This window comes from Serinus canaria, chromosome 1, assembly GCF_022539315.1.
Source record: "Serinus canaria isolate serCan28SL12 chromosome 1, serCan2020, whole genome shotgun sequence".
Lineage (NCBI taxonomy): Eukaryota > Metazoa > Chordata > Aves > Passeriformes > Fringillidae > Serinus > Serinus canaria.
Genome location: NC_066313.1, coordinates 661,129 through 677,589, shown reverse-complemented (window position 1 = coordinate 677,589; position 16,461 = coordinate 661,129). Strand labels below are relative to the sequence as shown.

Sequence of the window (16,461 nt, the reverse complement as noted above, 5' to 3'; positions counted from 1 at the left end):
TCCTGTCCTTGTTCCCCCTGGCTGTCCCCTCCTGTCAGAGACTTGTGCAGAGCCACAGGGTCCCCCCTGAGCCTCCTTTTCTCCAGGCTGAGCCCCTTCCCAGCTCCCTCAGCCCCTCCTGGGGCTCCATTCCCTTCCCAGCTCTGTTCCCTGTCCTGGACACCCCCAGACATGAGGGATGCACTCTGTGGGTTTAGGTCTCCTCTCTGTGGCTTTGTTCAAGACACTTCTGTCTGTAGGGACAGCAAACTAAGCTGCCCAGAAAGTAACCCAGGACTCCTCTGTGTCATTTCTGAGCCTTTAGTGCCAGTTCTGCTTCCCTTTAGTTTCTGAGGTGTTTGTATGTGTGTGTCTGTAAAGAGAGAACTACTGAAACCAGCAGTAATCAGTGGGAAAAGCAAGCAAGAAGCTTTCCAAAAAAAGAAAAGTCGGGGAGCAAGGATATCTCCAACATTTGGCTGTTTTTCTTTTGGCCCTTGGTAGATTTCAGTCATTATTTAATTAACTAGGAATTTGCCTGGATTACAGAGGTTGTTCCATTTCAGGTACTCCATTTCATCCAAGGATAATTTGATTTGTTGGCCTGGACATATTTGAACACTGTGCAGAGTGCAGCAATAGATCTCCTTTGGTTTTCCTTCTTATTGGTAGCTTTTTTTACTCCTGGGCTAATCCAGACTTTCCAAAGTGTTTCCTGTTCTCTGGGTGTTTGCTGGAGGGTCAGGGTGGGATGTTCTCCACAGGTTCATGGCTCATCACCTCAGTGCTGCTGGATCAGGGCTGGAACTGGAAAAGCCAGGCTTTAAAAAACAGGATAAACAGGCAGTAATGATGCTCTTGCTCGAGTTTTCAGATAAGCCATTGTTTTCAGCACAGCCTGAGAAACCTTGGTAATTTGCTGGGGTAAAATGAAAAGGCTGAGGTATAAAAGCCTTTAATAGTGGGATTTCAGAAGTGACAGTGAGGAGAATTTACCTCCTCTATCTGTGAATCACTTTGGGGTTTCTCATTAGGTTTAGTTTAGGAACTTTGAAAGTAACTTCTGGATGATATCCTTTGTGTTTATCATACTTGTAATGTGTTTTGATTACACACTGCATTAACCTCTGCTTAAATCAACCTTATTAATCATGCTGAGAAAAGGTCATTAACATCTCCCAGACCAAATGCTGTATCCTCAGCTAATTATAACTAATTCATTAAAATGGTGTGACCTGCTTCCACTGGGATGCAGTCCAGGATGCAACTCTTGGCTTCTTCCAGCCAGTGTAACCTGAGCTGCTTGGAATTTAGAGGACAGACAGATTTTTTGTGTTTATTAACCTTGCTTGAAATCTGCCACTTCATATTTGTGTGCTAAATTATGAAGATGCTAAAAAAACCCAGACCAAAGAGAGACCACCTCTCCTGCTCCATGTTCTGTTAGCAGAACATTTAGTTAGGTATCTTTTCATCCAGAAGCATGCTCTCTGAGGTTTGTGTTCCAGCCTGGGCTTATTTCTGGGATGGCTTGGGAGGGAGCAGAATGCCAGGCCAGCGTTGGTGGGTGCACAGATCGTAATCCTGGGGGAGAGCAGGAGGGCCAGCTTTGCTCAGCTTTCAGGCAGGAGGTTTCAGGCTGCTGTGAGGGTCAGAGATGAGGGGAATGGTGCTTTTCTGAAGGCTCCCTTCTCTTGCAGACACACCAGCTGGACTGCTCTGCTCACTACCTGCGCCTGAAGTTCCTGCTGGAGAACCAGATGCAGTTCTACGTGCCAAAGCCAGAGGAGGAGATCTATGAGCTGGTAATGCTGCCCACTGGGCTGGTGAGATGACACTGCTGTTAATTAGTGTTTATCTGAGCTCTGGAGCAGAGTTATGCTTTTCACTTTGCAATTATGGTGCTTTGCAGACCATAGCAAATTGGCCTTCAGCAAAGGGATCTCTCCAAACCTTTCATCCTGTGTTGGTGTTTAGCTCACATTTGTGTGTGGATGTGTCTGGGGAGAGAGGAGGGACAGCCACAGGCAGTGTCAAAGTCACTCTAAGGTACATTGAAGCTGAACTTCCCTCCAAGATGTCTTTTCCTGTTGTTCATGTTGTCCATGGAGGTTTTACAGACACATGGGGGTTTTACAGACAGCACACTGTCTGAGTTTTAAAGAGGGGGAAAATACACAAGTTGTTGGGTGTTTTGTGGGGTTTTTTCCTGATGGTAAGGTAAGGATTGAGGTCAGGAAGGTCTGGAGTTCTGTGTGAGAATATACTTCCTTAATTGCCTCAGCTGGCTGTTTTCATCTCGTTCATCTCCAAAGCAGACTTCAAAGGAATTCTGCCATGAGAGATTAAAAAAAAAGGCCAAACAGGATTAATGTCATGCTTTAACTCTGTGATTCTACACAGGCATGCTGTAAACCTTTTCAAGGTCCTTCTCATTGGTGGCTGGTTTACTTATAAAAAGTAAAACTTTGCTAGTTATGGAGGCTTGTGCTCGTTTAGCAAAAGACTTCTGGGGTTTTCCATTCATGCTGTCAACAACAACAACAACAACAAAAAATAGTGAGAAAGTGCTAGAGGAGTGCTAGGACTGGAAGTGTGATAGAGTTGGGGAAAATGAAAGCTCAGAGAAGACAGCTTTTAGCTGTGGCTGTCTGGAAGGACTTTGGGGACTTGTCTTGTGTTGAGAGGGTGTAGGATTGACAGAGTTATCACTTGCTGGTTATTCAGAAAAGCTGTAATTAACACAAAACTCTGTCAGTGGGACTGTGCAGGGAATGGTAGAGATGGGTGCTGCAGGATGGTGTCTGATGTGGGGATATTCAATCAAAAAGCTTTGTTTGCTTCTCGTCTGGGCTTGTTTGGGAGAATATGGAGTTGCTTCCATAGTCTATTCCATTCTGTAACTATTCTATAACACTGATTTTTGCAGTGCTGATAGAAGCAGGAGATAAAATTGCATTTTTATCAGGGAAACCTTTAACAAACGAGGTCCTCTTCTTTTCTGAAGGAATAGTTTAGTACTGCAGTCCAAACACTGAGTTTCAAAATGTTAATTATTGCAAATTGCGTTTTTACACGCTCACAGCAGCGTGTAAACAGAATCAGTATTCACCTGTGGGCTCTCTTCACCTGGGGCTATGATTGTTTCCGAAGACAAAGGCTGGTTTGTTACTCCAGTGCTGAAAGGCAGAGGGGTTTGCAGCTGCATGGAGGGATTCTGGGCTATTGCCTAGGTGTGAATTTGTGCTGGTCCCCCGGGAAGGATGTTAATGACCATTTCAAACACTCGGGGGCTTTCCTTGGTACAAATAAACATCAGGGTGTTAAAGGTGAAATGTCAGGCTGAGGTATAGCAAGTCTGATAGTCTGATAATGAAGAGATGTATTTAAGAAACAAAATCAGTCCTTGTGATTTGAATGCTGTTGAATAATTGGATTTCTGCAATGTCTTCATTAAAGTAAGATAAAGCATTGAGCTATTGCTACCTGTAAATGAGGAAAACAGGAACAGAAGCTGTGTTCCTCATGCACTCAAGATGGTATTGACTGAGGGAATAGATGCATGCTCTGTTTTGTGGTGGGGGTGGGAAAACACTGCTTCCTCCTCTCTAACTGTGTTCCAACAGCAGAGCTGAGTGACACTGCTAATGCCTCTCCCACAGGTGGAGAGAAACTGTTTGATAAATAATGACCACAGTCCCTCTCCTCTGCCTGTAATTAAAACCCAAAAATCTGTTCCAAACCATTACAATCGATGTGTCCTCCCACAGTAACATATTTTTGTGTTTGTTTTTTTCCCCTCTCTTCAGCTGTACAAGGAAATAGAAATCTGTCAGAAAATTACCCAGCACATTCAGATGGAGAAGTCTGATGCATCCTCTGATATTTATGGTGAGTTCCTCCCTGCCTTGTTTTGCTGTTCCTCCCAGTCAGTTCTAGCAGGTTCTCGCCTGCTGTTTACTGATGTACCTGAAAGGTCTCTTAGAAAAGCACTTGTGATTGCTGAGCCACCCCCAGCAGCACTCACCTGCCCTGCAGGAGGGCAGCTCTGCACGTGGCTCTCCTGGAGCTGCGGGATGTGCAGCAGGATCCGTGTTTGCTGCTTGCTGTGGTTCCTCCCAGAGCCACCCACGGAGGCTGTGGGTGGGAGCAGCATCCTCTGCCAGCTGCCACATCTCACAGGAGCCCTCAGGGCCCTGCTGGGGGCTGTGCTGGGGCTGCCACACTGCCCACAGCCTGCAGGGCCCTGCAGCTCCACTCTTCCTCCTCGTCCCACTCCTCGCTCCTTCCTCCTTGCCCCCTCCTTGGGGGGCACGAGGTGTCTGAGTGCTGTGGCCAGGCAGCTCCAGAGAGGCTCTTTGGCTTCTTCTCACCTGCCAGGGGCACCCAAGGTGGGTTCCTGCCTGCCCCATCCTTCCTGAGGCTCCAGGGCTCAAGGGGGTCCCAGGGATGCTCCAGCCCTCGAGGATGTCCCACCTGAGCCAGGGCCTGACACATGTGTGAAACACCCAGCAGGGGAGGGCCTCCCTGAGTAATTTCAGCAGAATCTCCCAGCTCTGTGCAGCTCACACTTGTCAGCTTTCAGGTATTTCAGGTTACAGCCCCCCAGCCTGGTGAGCGTGCCCCTTGGCCTGGCAATTACAATTGTGGAGTGTATGTTAGAGTTATCTGTGCAACCTCCCCCACAGGAAGCCAATCTGCATCTTTTTGCTGTTTATCTAAATATTCTGCTTTAATGACTAGAATAATTCTGAATCCCCAAAGTGCTCGTTCTACAGCTGCAGGCCATTGGAATATTGAGCTCTGCTGCAAAGCACTGGGGCTGACTGGGGCTTGAATATTTCAGGCCTAAGAAAGAAATTTTCATCAGCCCAGTGATGGTTCAGGGTTCATATTTATGAACAGTTGGGGCTCTCATAGCATTTCCTGTGTATTTGATTTTCTTCTTTTTTTTCTAAGGGATAAATGGAAAATAAAAAGTGAGATGCACGGTGGTGTCCTGTGAGATGAGATCAGCTGTGTGAGGTGTAGGATGGAGCTGTGCAGTGCTCTGACCCTGCAGCAGGGAATGCTGAAAGCACCCCAAAAGAGCTGACTCTTCTCTCATTGAGGGAAAATAGCCAAATGTGGTTTGCCTCTCTTTGGCAGAAGGATTTCTGTGGTCCCTATGTGTGCTCATCCAGTGAGGAGTGTGTGCTGAACTCACACAGTCCTGGAGCAGTTGGGGCTGGACAGGGCCTCAAAGCTCACCTCATTCCACCACCACATCTCAGGGAGAGCTCACCTGGGAGCACTCTGCTGTTTCTGCTCCCAGCAGTGTGTCTGTGGTGGTAAGAGCACTCCTGGAGGGTCTGGCCACAGTGGGATCTCTCGTGGGATGCTTTGCTGATGCCTGGGCACAGATCTTCTCCCCTCTTTGGCTGCCACTCCTTTCTCTCTGCCAGGGTAGTGAGGGCAGAAATCAGTGAGAATCCTTGGATTCCAGCTCAGGGAGTGCTGGCATGTTCACCAGCAGCTGGGAATGGCAGGGGGCTGAGGGGATTATCTGAAGGTGGGTTTGTTCAAGGCCACGTGCACTCAGAGATTTTTGTTCTCCTGCCATCAGAGCTTTGCAGTGGAGAGAGGAGGCTCTGCCTGGGTCAGCACCCATCTCTTCCCACCTGTGTTTCAGAGCCCATGCACAGTTTGATGGTAATGTTTTTGGCAGCAGTGCCAGCTTATGCAATCACTGTGGCTTCCACCCACTCCTGCCCTTCCCCTCTCGTGTGGAGCCCCTGTGGAAGGCAGCCAGAGGGAGCTGCACATCCCTGCTGTCCCCATGTGTGTGCAGACTGCACAGGCACTGGCCTGAGGTGCTTGTCACCTGAGTGCATGGCAGGGAAAGCACTGGCACTCCAGTCCAGCCCCTGTCACAGCTGTGGAGATCCAGCAGGGCAGGGTCACATTCTGTCTGTGCAGGGGTTAACTGTGTGTGTGAGGTTACCACTTCAGCCTCTTGCCAGCTGCCCATCTCTCATCTCTTAAAGCTGATGACAACCTGTGTGATTGCTCCTTGTGCCCTTTCTGCCAGGAATAACTGCAGGATTTATGGCTATGGCTGAAAGATGAATTCAGAGGCAGCCACGTGTGCATTCAGGCCTGATGGATTGAAGGAGGCAGAGGTCTTCTCATGGAGGAATCATAGAATCCCAGAATTCTGTGGGTTGGAAGGGACCTTAAAGCTCATCTGGGTTGGAAGGGACTTTAAAGCACACCTCCCACTATCCCAGGGTGCTCCCAGCCCCAGTGTCCAGCCTGGCCTTGGGCACTGCCAGGGATCCAGGGGCAGCCCCAGCTGCTCTGGGCACCTGTGCCAGGGCCTGCCCACCCTAACAGGGGATTCCTTCCCAAAATCCCATCTAGACCTGCTCTCTTTCAGTTTGAAGGCATTCCCCCTCGTCCTGTCACTCCAGGCCCTGTCATGAGTCTCTCTCCATCCTTCCTGTGGGCTCCCTTCAGGAAAGCTGCATTCCCAAAGCTGCTCTTCCCCAGGCCCAGCCTTTCCTTGTAGGAGAGATGGAGCCTGGGGCTGCTTGGGCACGCTGATCTCCTCCCAGGGAGAGCCTGAGCTGCCCCTCAGCCTGGTTTTAATGTGTGGAGTTTGGCCCAAACCAAAAGTTCAGTTTAAAAGGGCTCTTAGGAACCGATGCTTTGTGCTGACTCAAACTGCAGCCTTGGGCACACTCTGCTGTTTTTCCAGGGCTTTCCAGGTAGGCTTTGTGGTGATGACAGCCAATAACTACTCTGTTTTACAGCTGCTCTTTTAGTTGAGGGTTCTTCTCTCTGCCAAAGCTGGTGTGTGGAGTGAGCGTCACAAATTTCACTTGATTCAGCCCCAGTAGCTCGCATGCAGGTTCCAAGTAGCTCAGTAAGTCATGAAAGGCCATATGCTTCTCACTTCTGAGCTGCCACGTTCTTCCCCCTCTTTTCTTCCTCTTCTTTTTAAATTGTATTTTATTTTTAAATCGTGGATGAAAAAATAACTCTCAGCCATAAGGATCAGCTTGAAAGGAGTCCCAAAGTCAGGATAGGCTCCCAGCACATCTGCACTGCCTGGCTGGTGGCTGATTCCATGTCAAAACAAACGACTCCCCCCAGAGGTTTGTAAATGTTTTTCTGGTCTCTACGAGGAGAGAGCAAATGGTTGCCTGCACTCATTTAGGGAGTAATGAAGTTTCAGAAAGGCAAATGTTCTGCTTTAGATAACTCCACAGTAAATAAACAACCTGCATTTAGCTTGGCAGTTGTATTTCCGTGAGCTGTTATCTTACTGTGTCACCCACAAATGGCAGGAAAACCCCCCAGCCCAAAGCTGACAGTCCCATTTGCACTGTTTAGAATGGGGCAGTGTCAGCACTTCCACTCCAGGACTGCTCTGCAGCTCCCTGGTGAGCAGGAAACGTGTGCCAAGCTGAGCCTTGGCAAGTGACAGGCTGTGCCAGCGCAAGGGGCATTTCTACAGATATGAATCTCAAAAAGCAGAGGTCAGCACTCTGTTCTAGCAGGAGGTTTTGTGCCCTGCCTCAGTTTGGGGTGACACATCAGCCGTGGCTCTTTTATTCCCAGTGTTTGTCCCAAACCACGGCTCTGTGCAGCTTTGGTCTGCAAGCAGCAAACCCTCCTGGAGTGACCTTTGATGGCAAGAGAACCAGGGGTCTGTTCCAAGGCTTTGCAGCTGTGGTGTCCTCTAATGTGTCTGCATATAATTGGTATGTGCACTCAGAAATTCAGCTCAGGATTTTGTTAGAGCCCCTTTCCTCGCTGAACTTTGCTGTTGTGTTTGTAAAGGTTTGAGGGGAGGGAGAGGGGAGGGATTCCTGCCTGCCCACGGCAGGGCCAGCCCAGCCTTGGCTGCAGGGCAGTGGCTGGGACAGCCTGGAGGGTTCCCTGCCTTCCTCTGAGCACTCCTGGTGTCTCCCCAGGTTTCTCTCTGTCCTCGGTGGAAGAGGAGGGGATTCGCCGGCTCTACGTGAACGGCGTCAAGGACACAGGCCTGGCTTTCAAGAAAGGTAAAACACCCCCAGACCCTCCCAGCTCAGTGCCTGCCACACAAATACAGGGGAAGGGGCTCAGTGCCCCCTGTGCCTGGGGTTGCTGCCTCTGGTTGTGCTCCCAGCCTTTGCAGGAAGCGTGGCAGCACCCGGGGCAGAAGGCAGCAGGGATAGCCAGGCTGCTGGCTGCTCCCAAGGCAGAGCAGGGTCTGCTTTAGTGCAGCTTCCCCAAGCTGAGGCCACTGCATTTCCCATCCCCTGCCAGGGAGCTGGGCAGCTGGAACCCACCCACATTCTGCACTAGAGCATGGGGACCATGAGGGCTGACAAGAATCTCATCTCTCATAACCACTGGTGTGTGCAGAGCCCTCAGAAGCACCTTCAGAGCTCTCTTGGTGAGGGTTTCTGTGGCCTTGCAGAGCTTATTCAGCAGCTGGCCCTTGCCAGAAGCTGTTCCAAAGGTTGCTGTCCCCAGGCTGGTGCTGACCCTGGCACTGTGCTGAGCCAGCCCAGCTGATGGAAAATGCCCTGGCAGTTCTGTGACCTGGGCTGGTGGGGCTGGGAATGAGTGGCCAAAGGGGCACAGTGGAGGCAGGAACAGTGGTCAGGGAATGGGGACAGATTGGAGGTCCACCCCAGCTTCAGAAACCCACTTAGGTGTGTGTTAAACATGGAAAGACTCTTGCTCTGACCTGTCCCTCAGCCCCACAGCATTCCCTGGTTAACAGGAGGGGTGTCCTGCCAAAAGCCCTGGGCAGAGGCTGGGAGGGGCTCCTTGCCAGGCTGCCACAGGGAGGTGACACCCTGTGGGCTCCTGTGTGGGGCAGAGTGTTAGGTGAGGGTGGGTGGGGGTTTCATCAGCGCTTCCCTGGCTTGCTTTTGGTATTTTTGGTGCCTGCTGGCAGAGCAGTTTGGATGGATGTGTGAGCACAGAGTGCCTCCTGCGGGGCTGCAGTGCAAGCACAGGCACTGGGAACAGCTCAGGGATGATGTGTGTCTGCTCAGGGCTGACCTGGAAGGGCACTTCTGGATGGAGCAGTCGGCAGGGTACTGGGACAAGATTCCCTGGGGCAGCAGCAGGAAGGCAGGAAAACTCTCTGTGCCTCCCGTTATTTACATGCATTGCCTGGGTTTGACTGCTCTCCATCAGATGAGATGCTGCATTTCATTTTCAATCTTTCCTCCAATTAGAAGACTTTATTTTCTCTGGGTAATTTTTGTGATTTATCCTTTTGTTTCTTCTGTTGGGCTGCCTTAGCAGGGCAGGCATTCCTTATTGGAATGAGAGCTCCTTGCACTGAGATAGACATGAGGCTTTATCCCAAACGATCCAAAACAAAGGCTGCAAAGAGTAAATGGAGCCCCAGATCCAGTGTTTATGGTTGCAGGCCTATTAGTGTGCTACTATAACACCACAGAATCACTAAGTAGAATGAATTAAATAATGCGAAATGCTTGACTTGCCTTGTTTTGTCCTTCTTTCAGCTATGATTTTACAGCCCATTTACTTTGTAGCTACTCTATCTAGTGCATTTGATTCTCCCTGTAACTGCACACCACACTGGAGTTTCTGGGCACAATTACATGCATTTAGGGAGATCTCCGTTTTCCTAAGAAGGCTCCCTCCTCCAGTGTGGGGCAGGACTTTGTCTCCTGGAGGGTTCATCCACGTTTTCAGGTTCATCCAGGCTTTCAGGGTGCCAGCACATGGCAGGGATGGTCACCCCTGTCCTCTGAATTCCAGCTGTCCTCCCTGTAAAGGCAAGGGTGCAGATGGGGATGGTCCAGCAGCCAGGGCTCTGGCACTGCTGTTCCCTGCTGTGCTGCTGCCTGCCTGCCCCAGGGGTTATTTGGGATTAATTTTGGGATTAAACCCCTCTGCAGCTCGCTGTTGCTGCTCAGGGAGGGCCCAGCTGGCCGTGGGGAAGGTCAGTACTGCCGTGTCACCTCGGGGAAGGTCAGGACTGCCGTGTCGCCTGGCAGGGCTGCACGCTGCTCTCAGCATCCCGGGGAGTCAGCTGCTTCCCTGCTCATCCCCTTCTCCTGGGGCGCTGCTGCTATAAATAACTGCTGGAAGCAGGCCGGCAGAAAAGCCAGGACTAGCTGAGCAGGGCTCAGATCTGCCTCCTGAGCTGCCCTGTGCTGCCATGGAGTTCAGGAAGGGTGGCTGTGTTGTAGGGTGCAGTGTGCACAGCAGCTGTGCCGTGAGGAAAAGGGGATCAGTTGCTGCTGGCACCTTGTGAGGGATGTCTTGGTGTCTGCTAAGGAAGGCAGGAGCCTCCCCTGAAATGGAAAATGTAAACCCCCTCTGAAATGCTATAAATTTTAAATTAAGGGGCTCTCAGGCAAAAAAAATGGGAGCAGGAATAACAGTTCTTTACTAGGGAAGAAAATAGAAAGATAAAATGAACAGTGCAATAAACTAAAATAACACTGCCAGAGTCAGGACACACCCTGACACCCTGTGGGTCAGGGTGCTGGCAGCAGTGCCATTGGAATTGTGGCTGCAGCCCTCCTGCAGTGTCAGGGGTGGTTCTGCTGGAGCAGGGATCCTGGAGAAAGGTGCACTCTGCCTCTGGAAGTCCAGGGGAAGAAGAGGCAGCTGCTGCTCCTCTGGGAAATCCAGTGGAGAAGCTGTGCTGTATTTCAGAACCTCCAGATTATATCTGGGTAGGAATGCTTGGCTCCTCCCCCTGGGCTCACATCTCCCAATGGGATGCTGTAGTTCTTATCAGCCAGGCAGTGACAGTCAATAGCCTGTTAGCAGCAGGTGTGGGAAAAAAAAAGGCAAATAGAACACAATGTGCTTGGCAGTCCAGGACAAGGGACTTGCTGGGCACTCTGCTCTTGGGGTGGCACTGGAGGAGCAGCCAGACAGCAGATCTCACCAGGTCCACCCCATCCCAGTGCCATTGCAGGCACTGATAATCACGTCTAGCCCCAAACACCCACGAGAGCTCCCTGATGTCTGTGGGGAGCCCTGCTGTGCAGGCCTGACCCGTTTCTCTGTGTCACAGGCCTGAAGGCTGGGGATGAGGTGCTGGAGATCAACCAGAGAGCGGCTGAGGAGCTGGACTCGGCGCTGCTGAAGGACGCCCTGGCGCAGCCCTCGCTGTGCCTCACCGTGCGCACCCACCCCGAGCCAGAGGAGGCCCAGAGGCTGAGCCAGCCGCCCCCACGGCGCCCAGAGAACCCCCCCGAGCCTGGGGACAGCGCCCTGCCCTTCCCTGGGGGCAGCCAAGGTACGGGGGCAGCACCCAAACCGCTCCTGAGGGCACATTCCCTGCTGGCAGGGAGGGAGGCAGGGAGGGCAGCCACAGCCTGAGCTGGGCACGGGGCTCACAGGGACACCCCTTACCCAGCAAAGATCTGGGAAATAGCAGCACCATGCTGGGCTTACCTGCAGGGTGGTGTATGTTCCCAGTCCCCCAACAAAGGAAGGAAGGAATGATCAATCCCACTCTGTGTTCTTAGAAGGCTAATTTATTGTTTTATGATCTATATTGTATTAAAGAATGCTGTACTAAAACTATCCTAAACCACATTGAAGGATACAGTAAAGATACAGACAGAAGGCTAGAAGGATACTAATGAAAACTTGTGACTCTCTCCAGAGTCCAACACAGCTTGGCCCCTGATTGGCCAAAAGTCAAAATGATTCCCAGGTTTCTGCTGGGAATTATTTTACCAATGAAACAATGATCAGTTGGTAAACAATCTCCAAAGCACATTCCAAAGCAGCAAAACCCAGGAGAAGCAAATTAGATAATATTGTTTTCATTTTTCTCTGAGGCTTCTCAGCTTCCCAGGAGAAGAATCCTGGGCAAGGGGATTTTTCAGGAAATGTGACAGTGACAGCAGTGTGTAAAAGTTACCAGGCTCCCAGCTCTTGGGAAGGCTGTCTGGCTTTCTCCCTGTCAGAGAAACAGGTGCCAGGGTCAGTGTCTGGCTCTGTGCCTGATGTGCTGGACTAAAGTCCTGACTGGGTGGGCAGCCAGGCACACAGCAATGTGAGTTTGTGTTTGATGGCCATTATTGCTATTGGGATTGGCAGCAGGCACTCAGACTTCTGTCCTCAGGGTGTTACCTTTCCTTTCTTTACCTGCTCTCTATCTGCCTGCACCCACTGTAAATATAAATTATTTTCTCCCTGGCAGCTGCAGCCAGGCAGAGTGAGTGGAGGGACAGGGCAGGAGTGAGGGGAAAGGATGGCTGTGCCATCAGCCTGTGACACCTGTGTCATCAGCACAGGCACTGCACATCCTGGGGCTGGGCCCAGGACAGTCACAGAACCAAGTGCTCCCTTCTGCACTTGCCCACAGGATCCACGGGTGGCAAGGGGAGGAAGAGTTAAAGCATTCTGTGGGCAGTTTGGGACACCACAACAGAAAAAAGGTCTCAAGCTGCTGGAGAGTGCCCAAAGGAGGGACAGGAGGGTGGTGAAGGCTCTGGAGGGGGCACACAGGGAGCAGCTGAGGGCACTTGGAATGTCCAGCTGGAGGAGAGGAGGCTGAGAGAAGCTTCCTCCAGAGGGGCAGCTCCAATCTCTGCTCCAAGGGCTGGAGCTGTGCCAGGGAGGTTTGTGTTGGATATTGGAGGGTGCTGGGCACTGCCCAGGCTCCCCAGGGCATGGGCACGGCCCCACAGAGCTCCAGGGATGCTCAGTGGGATTTGGGGTGAATGTGCAGGGCAGGGTTGGGCTGGATGGTCCTGGTGGGGCCCTTCCAGCTCAGGAGATTCTGTGGCTCTGTGGTTGACCCCCTCTGGGGTCAGCCAGGAGCACAGGGGCCCTGTGTGTTTGGTGAGATGCACAAATAACTCACAGGGATGTTTTAAACCACCAAAATTTAGGGGTTGGCATGTGCAGGTGACCCCAGAGCACAGTGCCACAGGGAGGGACCCTCCTGCTCATCACACTGCCCAGCTGGCAGAGGATTAATTAACCTATAGCAACTGGGAATTGTTTGCCACAAGTTTGATTCCCTAATTTCTACCTGCTCCTCTAGATGTGACAACAGCAGAGGACACTGGTTGTACCTCTTGCTTCAGTCTTTTGGAATCATTTAAAATAGAGGAAAAATCAGTGGGATTAAGAACAAAGGAGTTTCTAGGTAATCAAAACTGTCCTGAGATTGGCTTTGGGGAGTGTGATATTCACAGCAAGTGGAAAAGAGGGAGCAAGGAAAGTTTCCACACAGCTTATGGCAAATCCTTCTGAGGGGACTGCTAAAGGCAACCTCGTGTAACATGTGGACTACAGCTACACAGGCAGTTACAATTCAACCTTTTCCTGAAATTTTCCCCTTTTAATTTTCATGGGAGCCTTCCCAGTCAGGCTTTTGTGCTGGAAAATCGAGGTAGTGTTGGACATTTTCACGGCTGGCCACAAGATGCCCCTGTTTGCTGCTCAGCAGCAGCTTCTCACAGCTCCTCCTGTCTTTGCCTGTGGTTGTCACTGAAACCCTGAGTGCTGGGGCCTCAGCTTCTCCCTGAGGGGATGTGCCCTGGGAGCAGAGGGGGGGAGCTGGGATTTCTGTGCTCACACAGAGCTCTCCCATTCCTCTGGAGCATTGGGCTGGGATCTGTTCCTCCCCAGAAGGAGGGGAAGGGTTCTTGCAGCCAGCAGGAGGAGTGCAAGTGTCCCTGGCAGCTTCTGTGGCTGCCACATGAAATAATTGGGGATGGCTCAGCCCGAGGTGGGAGTGAAATCAAGGCTCTGCACCCAAGTGTGTGACTGGGAGGCAGCTGATCTTCCCCAGCCATTTCCCTCTGTTTTATTGAAGCCTTTCTTTTTCTGCTCCTGGGCTTTCTCAGGGATCCATTACCTACGTGACATTTACAAAGGGGTCTCTGCTTGTATTGGGGGCATTGTGGATTTTTTTTTATTACCTTGGATTTTTGTTCATCTTGGATTTGTGTTCTGGCTCCACAGCTCCTTGGAGAGGGCAGTCAGGTATGAAATACCCACTGACCTATTTATTTGTGTCCTTGTTGGTTGCAGGCAGCCTGGCTGGCCAGGCAGATCAGCTCCCTGCTTTCTGCTGGGTGCTTTTGTATTTCTGGGACACAGGTTCAGTCTGCAGGCACACCCAGCACTGTGGGCACAGGGTGGCAGTGCCAGCAGGCACACACAGCCCCTGTGGGCACAGGGTGGCAGTGCCAGCAGGCACACCCAGCACTGTGGGCACAGGGTGGCAGTGCCAGCAGGCACACACAGCACTGTGGGCACAGGGTGGCAGTGCCAGCAGGCACACACAGCCCCTGTGGGCACAGGGTGGCAGTGCCAGCAGGCACACACAGCCACTGTGGGCACAGGGTGGCAGTGCCAGCAGGCACACACAGCCCCTGTGGGCACAGGGTGGCAGTGCCAGCAGGCACACACAGCCCCTGTGGGCACAGGGTGGCAGTGCCAGCAGGCACACACAGCACTGTGGGCACAGGGTGACAGTGCCAGCAGGCACACCCAGCCCCTGTTGGGCACAGGGTGCCAGTGCCAGCAGGCACACACAGCACTGTGGGCACAGGGTGGCAGTGCCAGCAGGCAAACACAGCACCTGTGGGCACAGGGTGGCAGTGCCAGCAGAGACACACAGCACCTGTGGGCACAGGGTGCCAGTGCCAGCAGAGACACACAGCACCTGTGGGCACAGGGTGGCAGTGCCAGCAGGCAAACACAGCCCCTGTGGGCACAGGGTGCCAGTGCCAGCAGAGACACACAGCCCCTGTGGGCACAGGGTGGCAGTGCCAGCAGGCACACACAGCACTGTGGGCACAGGGTGGCAGTGCCAGCAGGCACACACAGCCCCTGTGGGCACAGGGTGGCAGTGCCAGCAGGCACACCCAGCACTGTGGGCACAGGGTGGCAGTGCCAGCAGAGACACACAGCACCTGTGGGCACAGGGTGGCAGTGCCAGCAGGCACACCCAGCACCTGTGGGCACAGGGTGACAGTGCCAGCAGGCACACACAGCCCCTGTGGGCACAGGGTGGCAGTGCCAGCAGGCAAACACAGCACCTGTGGGCACAGGGTGACAGTGCCAGCAGGCACACACAGCACTGTGGGCACAGGGTGGCAGTGCCAGCAGGCACACACAGCACCTGTGGGCACAGGGTGGCAGTGCCAGCAGGCACACACAGCCCTGTGGGCACAGGGTGGCAGTGCCAGCAGACACACACAGCACCTGTGGGCACATCCCTTCTCCAGGAATCCAGCACTGGGGTCATGCTGGATGTTCTTCTTCCCTAGCAATCCTCCTTCAGCTGTGAGGCAGCAAAGGGCAGGTTTTATTTTTTGTGTGAGGTAAATGATATTGTGTATTTTCAAAATATCAAAGATATGTGTTAGTTGGTTGGTTTATTTTCTTTTTTTTTTTTTGAGGAAGCTTTCCTGGTGCCTTGCTGTTCCATGGGAGGCTCAGAGGAGCCAAGCAGGGCTGTGTTTCTGGGAGCTGACCTCCCTGCAGTGTCTGCCAGAGCCCCTGTCAAATCTGACATCTCTCACAGCTCTTCCATCATCTGGAGCTGCCTTGCACGTGCTGAGCTTGGGGCTGGAGGTGCAAACCAGCTCTGTGGCCGTGGTTACTTCCCTGTGTTTGCTTAGCAGCTTGTTCTGGAAGTGACCTTGGGCTCTGTATCTCTGATGGATGTGAGACCTGCCAGCCTGGGCTCCGTGGGTGCTTTCCCCATGGAGCTGCAGTGCCTTGCAGAGCCACAGGTTTTGTTCCTTTCATCTGTCACTGCTGTTCCTGGCTCTGGGCTCTCTCCTGTAACACAGCTGCACACATTTGGCTGAGGAGGATGAGCTCTGGTTGTGTCTGCAGCCCCACAGCAGGTTTTCCTGATTGCCTAAAAGGATCAGTGGGGTCTGCCTGCCCTCCCCACGAGGAGTACTCTGCTCCCCTGGGTGCAGGGAAGGAGAGCTGGAAGCTGGGAGCACAGCCTTGGATCTCCCCAGACCATCAGGAAGGTATTTGCTCTTGGAAGGGGATTGGGAATGGGAGTTGTACCCAGATTTGTTTGTTTCCCTCCCTCCTTTCAGTGTCAGGCAGAGTCTCTGGGGTCTAGGCTTAGCCTGCGCCTGGATTTTGGAGACCTTTAGCATGGGGGGTAATGTGAAGCACGTAAATCATCATGCAGAATGGATAAAGGCTGGAAAAGAAAGTGCCCCCCTGCTTGGAATGGGTGTTTCAGTCTCCTGGATAGGAACAGGTGGGTGTTTTAGGGAGTTTGTTGTTTCGTGGCTCAGAGAGCAGCCAGAGGCCGCAGTTATTAACACACAGGCTAAATCTGTGCTGTGAAACTCAAACAAGCTTCTGTGCACTGTAAGAACAGCCACTGGTTCTTATTCCATCCTCGTCCATCACAGCCCCCCTTGGGCTGACTAATTTGGGTTTCAGAACCAGCTGGGGCCAGCAGTGACCCTCATTTCTTCAGGGTTATTTTCCCGGGGCTGA

At 52.2% G+C, this 16,461-nt stretch overlaps 1 protein-coding gene across 8 annotated transcripts in view; it reads left to right on the top strand.

Annotated features, from left to right (window-relative positions):
* The window catches only part of TIAM1 (TIAM Rac1 associated GEF 1), a 149,922-nt gene that overhangs the window by 108,826 nt on the left and 24,635 nt on the right, over nucleotides 1-16,461 (top strand). For 6 of the 8 annotated variants that reach the window (XM_050979703.1, XM_050979701.1, XM_050979710.1 and 3 more), the window contains 4 exons: nucleotides 1,680-1,805; nucleotides 3,789-3,870; nucleotides 7,941-8,027; nucleotides 11,027-11,251. In XM_050979703.1, coding sequence (XP_050835660.1) covers nucleotides 1,680-1,805; nucleotides 3,789-3,870; nucleotides 7,941-8,027; nucleotides 11,027-11,251 — 520 coding nt within the window. The remainder of the gene's footprint in view (nucleotides 1-1,679; nucleotides 1,806-3,788; nucleotides 3,871-7,940; nucleotides 8,028-11,026; nucleotides 11,252-16,461) is intronic. The other 2 variants (XM_050979712.1, XM_050979698.1) reach the window with 1 other exon arrangement.